At 38.8% G+C, this 14,318-nt stretch overlaps 1 protein-coding gene across 2 annotated transcripts in view; it reads left to right on the plus strand.

The window, feature by feature from the left end:
* LHFPL3 (LHFPL tetraspan subfamily member 3) overlaps nucleotides 1-14,318 on the plus strand; it is a 666,875-nt gene that overhangs the window by 444,520 nt on the left and 208,037 nt on the right. For both annotated transcript variants that reach the window (XM_053927230.2, XM_024558032.4), the window contains exon 2: nucleotides 1,993-2,229. In XM_053927230.2, the coding sequence (XP_053783205.1) occupies nucleotides 1,993-2,229 (237 nt within the window). The remainder of the gene's footprint in view (nucleotides 1-1,992; nucleotides 2,230-14,318) is intronic.

Here is a 14,318-nt window from a genome sequence, read left to right on the forward strand (position 1 = left end):
CAAAATGTTTCCCTGAGTTCTGTGAGCTGCCCTAGCAAATTAACTGAACTGGAGAAGGGAGTCTTGGGAATCTCTTACTTATATAGCCAGAGGATCAGAAGTACAGGTAATAATGTAGTTTTCTAATTGGCATCCTGAGTTGGAGGAGTCATTGGAACTTCCAATTTGTAGCCAAGTGTCAGAAGCACAGGTAACAGTCTGGGCTTCAAACTGGCATCTGAAGGGGGATGGGGGAAGTTGTTAGGACTGAACCCTTAATTTGTGTAATCTGTTGCTATCTCCAGGTAGATAGAGTCAGAATTGAGGTAAATTATAGAACATCCAGTTGGTGTCTGAATACTATTTGTTGGGGTGGTTGGGAAACCCCCCACACACATCAGAATTGGTACCAGAATCAATTTAACAGTATTCTAGATTGAGCATTTGAGATGGCTTGCCTTGTGGAGGATGCTGCATTTGACTTGAATGTTAAAAGATTTTAAGAGTGAACATTTAAGGACAATAGTGGGAAATAACTCCAGGTAGAGGAGAAAATAAAGCGATTCAAAAACTTAGTATGTGAACAGAGTCATATTAAATTCAACCCAAGTGAAGTGAAGAGTATAAAGGGGATGGATGGGAAAATTAAATAGGGGCTGGACTATGGAGCCTTTGAATTCCTGACTAAGATATCTAAGTGTCCTTCAGTACTAACGTGGAGGCTGCAAAAGGCTCTGAGCATGATGGTCTAAGTGGTAACGTGTAATCTGGATTAGAATGAGGGCAAACTGAAGGCTGAGAGAAGTGAGGGTTCCCTTTGAAAGATAATGAAGACCCCTGCTGGTGTGGATCAATGGACTGAGTGCTAGCCTGCAAACCAAAGGGTCACCGGTTTGATTCCCGCTCAGGCACATGCCTGGGCTGCAGGCCAGGTACCCAGTTGGGGGTGTGCAAGAGACAACCAATTGCTATTTCTCTCACACATCAGTTTCTGTCCCTCTCTTTCCCCCTCTCTCCCCCTCTCTAAAAATAAATTTTAAAAATCGTTTACAAAAAAAGAAAGATAATGAAGGCTTCAAGTAGGGAAGTATTGATGACACTATAGGAGATACTCAATAAGTAGTTGTTGAATTAATGAGTGAATGAATTAAGAATTAATGAGTGAACCAACCTGTCCAGAAAGCTCTTTACAACCTAAACTATGATCATTTACCCCTAAATAATTCAATTAAATATAAAGAGAGTGGCAACAATAGCCACTTACCTTCTTTAATCTTCAAAATAACATATTTTTTAAAAGCATTCATATGACTCCCACAGTGATAGTTAGGAAATTGAATATAAGTATTCTCCTTAAATTTCTGAGTTTCCATGAAAGCTCTGTCGTACCACACCATGTTGCAGCATTTTCAACCTTTTAAAAATGAAACAGAACAGAGAATAGATTCGAAAATATCAGAGTAAATTGCATATGGAAATACAGTTTCGAGAAACTTTTCAATGTGTGTGTGTGTGTGTGTGTGTGTAGGAGATCACAATATGAAATTATGTTTACACGTGACGCAAAGTCAGTATACTCTCTGGTATTTTCCATGTTATCCTAATCCCTTATCTGGCTCCTGCCATGGCTCTTCAAAGCCAGCAGTGAATAGTGATTCTGCAGTATTATGATTTCTTATGTATGTGATTCCTATTTGCAGTGGAAGCCTTCCAAGAAATGCACACCAAAATTCATTTTTTAATTTTTAGTATTTTCTTACAGATCAACATACCTTCACTTCTTTCAGAATGCTTGGGCTCACTGTGAAGTGCATTCCTAGAGCTCCTGCAAAGTACTGGGCTGCTTTTAAGTTAAAGTGTGGGAGGGTCGGGAGGTCGGTCATTCCAGGTAGGACAGCTATGAGATTTGCTGTTCTTTAAGTCAACAATTTTAAGCAGTCAAATCATTGCTATTTGCTAAAATAAAATGTATTTTAAGTTCTTTTTTCTTTTGTTTTTTTCCCTTTCTCTCAGCTGCCTGCCTTGTGCTTGGCTGTATGATTTTCCCTGATGGCTGGGATTCAGATGAAGTAAAACGAATGTGTGGAGAAAAGACGGACAAGTACACTCTCGGGGCTTGTTCAGTCCGCTGGGCATACATCCTGGCTATTATTGGGATTTTGGATGCCCTGATCCTCTCATTTCTGGCATTTGTGCTTGGTAATCGACAAGACAGCTTGATGGCAGAAGAACTAAAGGCAGAAAACAAAGGTAAGATTGCTTTGGAGAACACTTACCTGGACATCTAAGCACAAAAAATAATACTCTCCATTCTTTCCCATCAAGTACCAGTGCTTCCCCTGTGGGTCTAATTTGCTGCATCTTTTAATGCTATCTAGTTTCCCTCAGACTTAACTCAAAAAGTTCATACCATTAAAGTATATTTTTATACTCAACTTTCTGAGGCTGAGTCCATTATTATTATTCAAATACATTTTTTCCAGTTTCTTCTTGCTGCCTTCCTGAGTTAATGACTATGAATACAACATTTTTTCTTTCTTTTTGTCTATTTGACTAAAAGGAGAGTGCTTCCTCTCCATGTATTTAGCTATTGTCTGGGTTTTAGTAAATGCCAGGGGAATCTCAGGAAATTATCTATAACGGTCTTTATTAAACTGTTCACAATCACTTTATTTGAATTCAGACTCATTCTCACAGAAAGATAGTGATACTGGCCCCAAATAGTTTACAGTTAGAGATTTCAGTAATTACCTAATTAGCTGAATTTTAAATGTGTTATCTGGGTAACCAAAAGTCCTCAGATTTCTCTTCAAAAAGAAAATATCTTCTGAAACACAAAGAAACTAGGATATAAAATAGGACATTGACTAGTGAATGATAAAGAAATATTACAAGAGGCCAGTAAGGGAGTAAGTCATTATTCAAGATAAATCTTTTCATTTTCTTTCTATATTCCAAACCAATTTCTTGGGATAGAATTTACTGTCTCTGTATAGACTTAAATTCATTTAACTGTTTTATCTTTATACCATCTGTAATACTTTAAACTTATATTAGTACCTTCAACTGAGTGGCTCCTTCTTCTAGCTTTTATTTCTAAGTGGGAACTAAGCCCATCTTTGAATTATGAAATTTAGCTTATTTCAAGTACTTGCTAACTTCAGAAACTTTTCACTGCTTCAACAAGCCTCACATATAATCATATATTGGTATCTATATGAATGTCTCATGTAATGATAGTATAGCAAGCTTTAAATTTAGACCATCACTGTTTATGCTTATAAATTATGAACTATAAGGAGAGAAAATTGAGAAGTCTGGGAAAGCAGCAAGGTTCACCCACAAACCCTCTATCTTCCTGATTTATAGAGAGAATATGTATTAGTTTACTTGGTTTTATCAAAAATATTCTAAACACAAAAATAATCCTTTCACAGGGAAGTAGTACTGATACTTCCTAAAAATGCAACTACTTTCTAAGTAAGAAGGATGACAGGAAGTTAATTATTAGCTTTGTAAAGCACATTACAGATTTAAATTGCTTTCACATGTACTCATTAACTGGTGCCCTTGTCTGTTGTCTTTGTAACTTTCTGGATGTATACAGGCCTCAGTCTGGTAACTTCACTTCAAAATTAATAATAAGGAGAGCTCAATATTAGAATAAGTTGCCTTTCTCTAAAGAATGAATTCAAGAAAATGCCACTTCAAGGGTTTGTTCATATTTTCCATGTATCTTTACAAGGATATTGCTTAGAGCCATGAATCCTTCCTAACCACCACCCCAATGGACAAAACAAGAATCACTTTTACATAAATTCTAGAATATAGTGAAGAAGGAAAGAGAACTCAGTTCTAGTTAAACTATATTCCACCTACAAAGTCTTAAAATGAAAGGGAATATAGGATGCTGCTGAGACATAAATTAACCATCACAAAAGTACTATTCAAAGGGAAGAGAAGGGGGGCGGGAAGCAGACAAGTGAATGACTTCATCTGTATAGACCACTGCCTTTTAATATAATTTTCCAGTGAATTCACTGCAATCCCATTTCATTGTCTCTTTTCAACACCTCCCACAATATGTCTGCAGCCCCTCCTTTTCCAGAAGTACAAAAATAAATTAAAAGAGGTATTTAGCAGAAATGTTTCATAAATTGTAAAATGCCAAAATTGGAGTAAATGACTTTTAACATACTTACAACAAACAGAAGGCAACAACTTTGATGATGCAATTGCTGTTTTAGAAGGAACTTCCACAAGATGTAAAGTTAATAATCTATGATGCTCCTTCCAATTCCCAGAATACTTTCTTATTAAAAAAAAAAAAAAAAAAAAAACCAAGGATCTCTGGCCAGATGGCTCAGTTGGTTGGAGCATCATCCCCTACACGGAAAACATTGTGGGTTCTATTCCTGGTCAAGGCACTTATGGGAAAACAACCAACCAATCTCTCTCTCTCTCTGTCTGGCTCTCTCTGCTGGCCTCTCTCCACCACTCCTTCCTCTCTCTATCCTTGGGTGAGGATTTTTTTTAAAAAGCCCTACAAAGGGAAGTGAAAACTTTCTAAATATCCAACTAACTTTATGCAGGAGTTGGCACATGCCAGAAAACTACTGCCTGCTCTGAATTCGAGGAGCCAGGCCTGCGGATGGTGTGCTGCCCCACACTCTGGGGAAAACAGCAGACAGGCAGGTGTTCATTCTTGTTTGGGAGTTCAACAGCATGATTTCTAAATGAGCCAACAACAGTAGGCATTTAACCCTGATATACTTCTTAATTGCTTATTTTAACACACTGAACTGTGAAGTCAATTTAATTATGTAAAATTAAAGTTTCATCCAGATAAAAAGGATTTGAAATGAAAGCTTCATTTTCAATTTCTTTCATTAGTTGTAAAAGGATAAATAATTACATTTGCCATAGCTTCTGTGCCACAGATATCTCTTACCTTGTCAGACACCATTCACAAAGAGGTCTGTTTCTTCATTTATGTATATGGTCCTTGGAATTGCTTATCAGGTAATTGGGTCCTCTCATGAGCTGTTTTAAAGTCACTTTGTCTTCTAGTACTTACACTGCAAATGAGAAAACATGATTATCCATCAAGAGGTGACTCCAGCTACCGTTTATTTATTAAGTGGCTTAAGCTCTTTTTAATGCTTTAATAAACGGAGTTAGAATAAATTTATTTTACTTTAATTGAGAAAGTCTTCGGAATTTTGATTTAAGGCGCATACCATGCCATAGCCGTACTGTGAGCAGCTGCGTGGTGCAGCGGGAAGAGCGCACTGCCCAGAGTCAGCGCGGTCTCTGACAGGACCTGAGGAGCCTTGCACCCACATCTTAGTAGTCCCAGAATTAAGCAGCTTCCTCATCTGTAAAATGCTGGTTTGTCCCAACGGCGTCTGAGGTTTCTTCCAGCATTACAAAATTCAATTCTGGGAATACCCTCAAAGATGTCCTTTGAAGACTCTCCGAGGGCAGTAAGAGCTCCTGCGCAGCGAACACACTAAAGGCTTTTCTAGGGTCTTGTTACCAGTGCATGGGTGAGTAGGGAAGGGAAAGACTAAAGTCAAGGAAAGGATGGGTGTCCAGGGTTTCTCCCGCGGCCATGTACCTGCTCCCTGAACCGTGCTGTCACAGCCCATCCATTCACATCACCAGGAGTAAAATGGGTCAAATTTAGAAACTCTGGCCCATGCGGACACCTTGACAGTGGACAGAGCCCCAGATCAGAGATAAAAAGTTTGTTTCCGGTGTCAACTCCAGCACATATTAGTCATGTGACTTTGAGCAAGTCCCTTAACATCTTAGAGCCTCAGCTTCACTGTCTTTAAAATGAGGATACTAATAATACCCAGTCCTGCCTCCTCCATAGGCCTGGGAGAGTCCAACAAAAGCATGTGTGTGGAAGCAATATATAAGCAATATGTATATAGGCTTCAGGTATTATGAATTATTTTCCCATATAACATTTATTTAATCTTTGCAATCATCCTGTGAGATCGTTATCATTCTAATTTTTGAGAGTCATAAAAGCTTAAGATTTGGTCTAAATTTTTACTGCTAGGAAGGAATGGACCCAGGGCTCAAACACAAACCCTCTTACTTGAAATTTCAAACTGTTTCAATTACACAAGATGATATAATAATTAGTTCTTAATAGATGCTGATTCTATCACTTTCAACTTGACCAATCAGCTCTTTAGCAAGTAAAGAGTTTTGGCTTACTTTCACTTGGTAGCTTATAAATACTGTTATTTAATCAAAAGTGTAATAAAAATGGAGAACAGCCTATAAATGGATCCTCTTATTTGTCTGTAATTTTATAAAAACCTAATGAAATAAAGAGAACAGATTGGTGCCAAAGGCTAGGAGCAGGGTGGGGCCAGAGAATGGGTGAAGGTAGTCAAAAGGAACAAACTTCCAGTTATAAAATAAGTAGTTAATAATGCTATATTGTGTATTTGAAAATTGTTAAGAGACTAGATCTTACAAGTTCGCACAAGATAAAAAATGTGTAACTATGTGAAGTGATGGATATCAATGTATACAAATATCAAATCATTATATTGTATACCTGAAACTGATATAATGTTATATGTCAGTTATATCTCAATAAAAAACTAACAAAAAAAAAACTAGTGAGGTAAGATCAGAAAGGTCAGGCAAAAGTACCTTCAAGTGCTTTGAATTAAAACTTTATTAATGCCATAGTGAACTGTTTGTTTCCCAATGGGATTTTTGTTGAACAAAATCCTTGGGGTCATCAAAGCATCTCAGGAGGTGTCTCTAAAGTACTGAATATATCCTGATGCCTTTTCAGGAGGGCTCAAATTAATCTAAGAGGTGGAGCAGACCCTAGAGGTCCTCATAGATTTGTTTTATGTCCTTGCTTCTGCTAATTACTCTCCTCCAACTTCTTCATAAAGTCCCTGTATTTAGGTTTTAACCCCAGCATTTCACAAACACTGTCTTGTGAAGTTTACCCCCAATCACCTAACACTAAATTTTAATGTCAGTTTTCAAATCTTATATTGTATCAGCATCCTTTTACAGTTGACTACAGGACCTATCTTGAAATTCTTTCTTTAGTTGACTTCCAGTAGCTGATCTTGCCTAGATTTCCTTCAGCCTCTCTGGAGCTCTTTGTGCTCAGTCTCAGTTGCTGATTCCTCCCTCTCTCCTAACTCTTCCTATCTACATACACTTCCTAGGTTATCTCATCTGGTGACACGACTTTAAATAACATTTATACCCTAATGACTCCCAAATTTAATCCACTTCCAACATCTCAAATGACCCCTAGTCTCATATATCCAAGTGACTAGTTGATACCCTTTTTTGAAAATGTAATTAACTCTCAAACTTAACATTTCCAAAACAAAGCTCCTGATATTTCTCATAAAGCCTCCTCCTCCCTCAGTCTTCTCCATAACAGTTAATGACAACGTTACCCTTCCAACCACTTACGCCAAAACTTGAACCATTCTGGACTCTTTTCTTTCTCACACAACTCCCATCTAATCCATCCAAATATCTTGTCAGCTTCTCACCCCCGTCACTACTGTCATTCTGGTCATTGCCAGACACTTCTACATGGTTTCACCTGTTCCATCATTGCACCTTTCCATCTAACCTCAGCAGAGCACCCAGCATTATCTTGGTAAGAGCAAGTTAGATTATGCCATTCCTCAGAATAAAAACCAAAGTCCTTTACAACCACCTACAAAACGATGTGATCTGCCTCCATCTTTGCCACTGTGATCTCTTCTCAGTTTTTCTCCTTCATTCCCTTTGCTCCAGACACACTGACTTCAATGTGGTTTCTCAAATATTCCAAGAAGTCTCCCATCTCAGGGCCTTTGCATTCGCTCTTCCCTGTGCCTGAAATCTTCTTCCTCAAAACCTCAGAGCTACTCTCTCATCTCTCTCAGGTTTTACCCAGATGTCACCTTCTCAATGAGGTGTTACCTGGCCAATGTCTCTAAAATTTCATGTATCATACATATATTTCATCTAATCCATGATATATTTTACCTCTTTTTTTCTTTTTTCTTTATTTTTAAAGTATATTTTATTAATTATGCTATTACAGTTGTCCCATTTTTTCTTCCCTTGTTCCCCTCCACCCTGCACTGACCATCCCACCAGCATTCCCTTCCTCAGTTCATGTCCATGGATCATATATATAAGTTCTTTGGCTTCTCCATTTCCTATACTATTCTTAACCTCCCCCTGTTTTCTACCTACCATTTATTCTTCTTATCCCCTGTACCTTTTCCCCCTTTCTCCCCCTCCTCCTCCCCATTGATAACACTCAACATGATTTCCAATTCCATTATTCTGCTCTAGTTGTTTGCTTAGGGGGTTTTGGGAGGGGGGGTTAACCCCTTCTTGACTACAAGTTTTTTTCGGACAAATCAGCTGATAACCTTATGGAAACTCATTTGTAAGTAACTATGTCCTTTTCTCTTGCTGTTTTTAAGATTCTCTCCTTATCCTTAACCTTGGGTAATGTAATTATGATATGCCTTGGTGTGTTCCTCCTTGGGTCCAGCTTCTTTGGGACTCTCTGAGCTTCTTGGACTTCCTGAAAGTCTATTTCTTTTGCCAGACTGAGGATGTTTTCCTTCATTATATTTTCAAATAAGTTTTCAATTTTTTGCTCTTCCTCTTCTCCTTCTGGCAGCCCTATGACTCAAATGTTGGAGCATTTAAAGTTGTCCTGGACGTTCCTAAACCTCTCCTTATTTTTTGAATTCTTGTTTCTTCATTATGTTCTGGTTAAATGTTTATTTCTTCCTTCTGCTCCAAATTGTTGATTGGAGTCCCAGTTTCCTTCCCTTCACTATTGGTTCCCTGTACATTTTCCTTTATTTCACTTTCCATAGCCTTCACTTTTTCCTCTATTTTGCAACCATACTTAGCCATTTCTTTGAGCATCCTGATTACCAGTGTTTTGAACTCTGTATCTGATGAGTTAGCTATCTCTTCATCACTTACTTCTGTTTTTGGAGTTTTGATCTGCCATTTCATTTGAGCCATATTTCTTTGTCTTGGCACATTGTTATGTTGTAAGAGGTGGAGCCTTAGATATTTGCCAGGGTTGGGCAACCTACATAGCCAGCTGTGGCGCTGTATGTGGCTGAGGGGTCAGAGAGGGAACAATGACCCTTGCTTGGCTCTCGGCCAGTTTTCAGCCTCTTCCCCTGCTACCCACAAGCAAATTGGGCCCTTCTGGTGCTGATTCCCAAGTAGGTGGATTTGTGTATGTTCTAAAACACTGTGGGCCTCTCCAATGAACTCTCTTGTGAGGCTGGGAGTTTCTCCCACCACTGCAACCCCCAAAGATTTTTACAGACAGAGGTTTTGAGGCTTTATTTCCCTGCCCTGGAACCCTGTGTTGTGTAGTCTGTCTTGCTCCCCAGTTGTTCCTCCTGGTTTATCCACACGCAAATGTGGGGCCGCCCAGTCTGCCAGCCAAGTCCTTGCCACATGTCCTGCCCATCTCTGCCCTTCCTACAGGTCTGAATGAATGTTTCCTCTTTAACTCCTGGGCTGTCAGATTTCCATCCAATTTGATTTTTCTGGCAGTTCTGGTTATTTTTTGTTTTTAAATTTGTTGTTGTCCTTCTTTTGGTTGTGCAAGGAGGCAAAGTGTGTCTACCTACACCTCCATCTTGGCCAGAAGTCCTATTTTACCTCTTTTTTCTTATTGTTTATCTTCCCCCAAAAAAGCTGCACAGGGGCAGGAATTTTTGCCTCTTTTGTTCACTACTGCATAGAGCAGCTATTTTCAACCGTTTTCATCTAGTGGCACATATAAACTAATTACTAAAATTCAGTGGCATACCAAAAAATATATTTTTTGTCAATTGGACCCAAAAAAAGTGTAATTTTGATTCATGCATGCTGGATGGCTATTGTTGTGTTGGCTGTTGTCTTTTTTTATTTGACAATCTAAGGGTAAAGAGGTTAGGGCCCCTGGCTAAATAGTCAGGTGTTGCATGTTTTAAAAATTCTTATGGCACACTGGTTGAAAATCAGTGGGCTGGAATAATGTCTAGCATATGTAAGTATTCAATTATGTGTTGAGTGATTGAACTATTGAATGAATGTATGAATGAGTCTATACTAATCTCTGTCTCATGAGTGACTCCTTTGTTGCATAGAACTTAGAATGTTCCTTTTTCCTTTAAGTTGAAATGTTACTGCTTATAATGTCCACCCATTGCTACTCTTTCTTCTACCTTAAGCTATTGAATTCTTTAGAAACAGTTATTGTTTCAGTAATGGTTAAAGGTACACATTTCCCAAGCAGCATAGTTTCCACATCTTGCTGAGCATCTGGAGGCACCTATATTGTCAGTGTTCTCTACTATCTACCCAAGGAACCAAGGCAGATGACCACCACTGGTGAATAAGAGGCAGAGGGAGGGGGTATACAAAGGTGTGGTGGAAGAAAGAGAACTTTACAGAAGTCACTTGTGGGTGTTTTGTTGGAGGTTGTCTCCTTCAATTTACCCTCCATGCCTACAGGAGAACATCTAAACCTCTGAGATTGATTCTGGCGTATTCAAAAAACATACATTGAGATCATGAATGTACCATGGTGCACTCATATAAGGAGCCCTCTCTTTAACCTGCACCCAACCTCAAATGATACCCTCAAAGTCATACCTTTCTCTCAGCCTTCTCCAATTAGTGGACTTAAAGTCAAATGCGGTTCAAGAATCTGAGGGCAAAGGCAGTGCTGACTTTGAATGTCTGTCATGTGCTCTATTATCCACTCTACTTCAATAGCTAAAATAACTTCAACATTTCATTGATCTTTTCAGTCCCTGAGAAAGGATCTCTGGGTAAATATCAAACCAGTTAGAAGAAAGAAAGGAGGAAGGAATAAAAAATAAAAAAAACCTTAAACAACAAAGTTATGATGTTCAAGATTTGGCCCTACAAGTAAATTTTCAATCAGCATTTCAGCATAACTTTATGAAGCCTTGCAGTTAGGTTAAATCCTGCCAGCTTCACTCCCTCACCGTTCCACCTCTTGCCTTCTCCCTTTTAACATTATCATCATGAAAACTGAAAAGAGTTTACAGGGCTACCATGACCTTCAGAAGACACAGCCCAGGTTTATGGATTATATTTTTTTCCAAATTACTGATCTGTGGCCAATTCTTTTTTCTTTTATAAGACTGAGTCTAATTTCAGATCTCTACACTCTGGATAGCATTGGTACACACCTCAGTATTTGAAGTTATTTAGTCAATCAATTATGTCTTTTTAAATTTAGTGTTTTTATTTTAATATGTAATACAAACTTAGTCATTAAAGTAAATTGATTTTTATTTCATGGCAAATCTGTCATTTCCAGTTTTTTATCTATACATTTAAACTTTTAGACCAAAAATATATCTATGAAAAATATTTTCCCCATCACTGTACCCAAAGTAGTTTATTTTCTTCATGAGTCTGGTTAGTTTCCCAACAATGAACCTCTCTAGCTTCTCTCTTACTCATCCCAGTGCCTCTGGTTCTTGTCCATGTGCCCTATTGAGAGAACATGTACTAAGTGAAATCTTAGTGTTCTTGATTTTAATTCTAGCTAAATCTCCTTAGGCCTCAGCTTTCCTATTCAGATTTGTTTTTTAATGTACACAGAACTTTTTTGTCAGAGTGGATCTTTACATTCTTGCTACATGTTCAGTGATTTCATTGTGAGGTTAAAGAACACAATGAAAATGTAACCTGTCACTTCACTTGCCCCACAAAGTAGAAACATAGCTCTTCTGAACTTCTGGTAGGCTAGGTAAGAACACAGTGCCAAGCAAAATACTGATGAGATAAATGTATAGAGGTTAAGTTTGCAGAAATACATGTTGTCTCTATTAGTGATACACAAAATATGGCACCCTCCCAAAATCTTACAAACTTTATTTTTTGCTCTAAGGATGATGTCTTACCTGTTATCTCTAGTAAGATAGTTCCTAGAATACAGTAAGCATTTAATATATTTGAGCACTTGTTATTGTTTCATGGAATCAATTTCATGAAAAAAAAACTGTGTAATATCTAATTCATGTCTCCACTTGGTGTCTTCTGTACATGAAGCAGTTTGTCCCTTGCTTCACTGATTGCAAAGGAAATAAATTTACCTGCACATTACACATGGATACACATATTTTAAAAGAATCAAGGAGTGATATATTAGAACAATATACTATAACTGACACTTTAGGCAACTCACTGCACCTCCTTAGGCCTTATATCAACAGCCACAAAAATGTACTGTGTGCTTGACTGTGTGATAAACAATGAGTAAAACTATGGCATTCAATTCACCAAACAATTCTTGTGTGCCTCAGGCATGCCAAGTCTAGCAATAGGCACCAGGAATTTAAAAATGAGCGGAACAGGGTTTGCCCCAAATTTCTTTGGGAAAGACATGTAGTGTTATAGGCACTAGGTTGTATTTCTGAGATGCAATAATGTCCTGACATCTGTGGCTTCGTGAGGGTACTTCCTTAGTGTCACCTCTGTATAGAATGAGTGAATGCCATCCCCTGACAGGTGACTTACTCCAGCACCAGTGAAAGATGATGGTATAATAAGCAAAGGCTGCATCCCAAGGACAATTTGACATACAAGGTTTTATCTGCTGGGCAGACTTTAAAAAAGCAGCTTGTGGGGGGAAAAAGTGGTATTAAACAAAGGAGAACAAAACTATGAAAAAATGAAAAATGCAGTAGATAGATATGTGTAACTTAGGGACGAAGAGGAATGATAAGAGAAGGGTTCTGATATCACTAAGGCATTCACTTTAGAGTAGCCTATTTAAAATCTAAAATCCAGGAACTATTTTGAGGAAAAGTCTCTTTAATTGTGACATTATCACTCTTAAACCAAGTCTTGTTGTTGCTGTTGTTGTGCAATTACAGCTGTCTCCATTTTTCCCCATTGCTCTCCCCCGCCCTACCTACCCCCCTCCTCCCACATTCAATCTCCCCCCACCATTGACTTTGTCCATGGGTCCTTTATACATGTTACTTGGCTTGACCCTTCCCCTTCTTTCCCCCTTTATCTCCCTTCCCCCTCCCCTCTGGTCACTGAAAGTTTGTTCTTTATTTCCATGTCTCTGGTTGAACCATGTTGTTACAGTCAGTTGGTCAGCTGATATTCAGCAAATGCTATATTTATGCCTTTCACTGATTTTTTTTCTTCCTGCTTTACTGCCCAGCATATTGGGGCCTCGAATCTGGTGGGAGAAAAATCAGTTTGGCCTGAGTAGATATCATCTCCCTAACTTAACTTGACCATGTCACCTCTGATGACGTGCCTGCAATAATAGGAAGTGAAATGTGAATTCTGGGAACTACCACACGATGCTGTCTGCAAGTCGACGTGCTGTCAAAACCCACAAAAGAGAGAGTGATGATGTTGTCAAGAGATCTGGAGGGCGCAATTCACTCAGGGAGAAAAGCAGCTGTGGTGTTAGTGTCCACCATCTCAACATATGTTCTGACAAAACCATTAGACAGACTGGTCACTGGAGAGAAGCCCAAGCAGGAGGTGGACACAGCCCATCAGGTGGCAGATGAGGCGGCAACACTCACTGAAAGGAGAACTGACCTAGTGTCTCTAAGGGGGCAGCTTCCAAAGAAACTCTAAAACAACTGTCCCTTGTCCCAGAGAAGGTGGAATGTCCAGTGGTCACATGAGCAAATCCATTTGCTCACCTGATATTTCTTCACCAGAGGCCAGCCTTTGGTGCCAAAGTGCAAACCGAGCCAGACATCTATGACTGTCCAGGTGAGAGAAACACAGCAGAAAAAAAAGAAAAAAGCCTTTCTTGCCCTGGATGATGTGGCTCAGTGGATTGAGTGCTGGCCTGAGAACCAAAGGATCACTGGTGCGATTCCCAGTCGGGGAACATGCCTGAGTTGTGGTACAGGCCCCCAGTGGAAGAGTGTGTGAGGGGCAGCCACACATTGATGCTTCTCTCCCTCTCTTTCTCGCTCCCTTCCCTTCTCTCTAAAAAATAAGTAAATAAAATCTTTTTTTAAAAAAAGATAAAAGGCTTTCTTGACCTTGGTAAGTGAGGTCTGAAGATGTTGTATAGATCAGTATATGGTAGCAGATGAAGCTGTCTTGAACTTTCTTTTCAGGAAAATCTTTTAAAAGCATAAATAACTGCTCTTTTGGGGGGGGGCATTCAGCCTAGGGAAAAATCTTAGTAGTGGGCTTAATTACTTTTCAGACATTGAGGTGATAATGACCAACTCTCTCCTCTCATCTCCACCGAAGATAAAGCTAAAAGAATATTGAAATAT

Source organism: Desmodus rotundus, chromosome 6 (genome assembly GCF_022682495.2).
Source record: "Desmodus rotundus isolate HL8 chromosome 6, HLdesRot8A.1, whole genome shotgun sequence".
Lineage (NCBI taxonomy): Eukaryota > Metazoa > Chordata > Mammalia > Chiroptera > Phyllostomidae > Desmodus > Desmodus rotundus.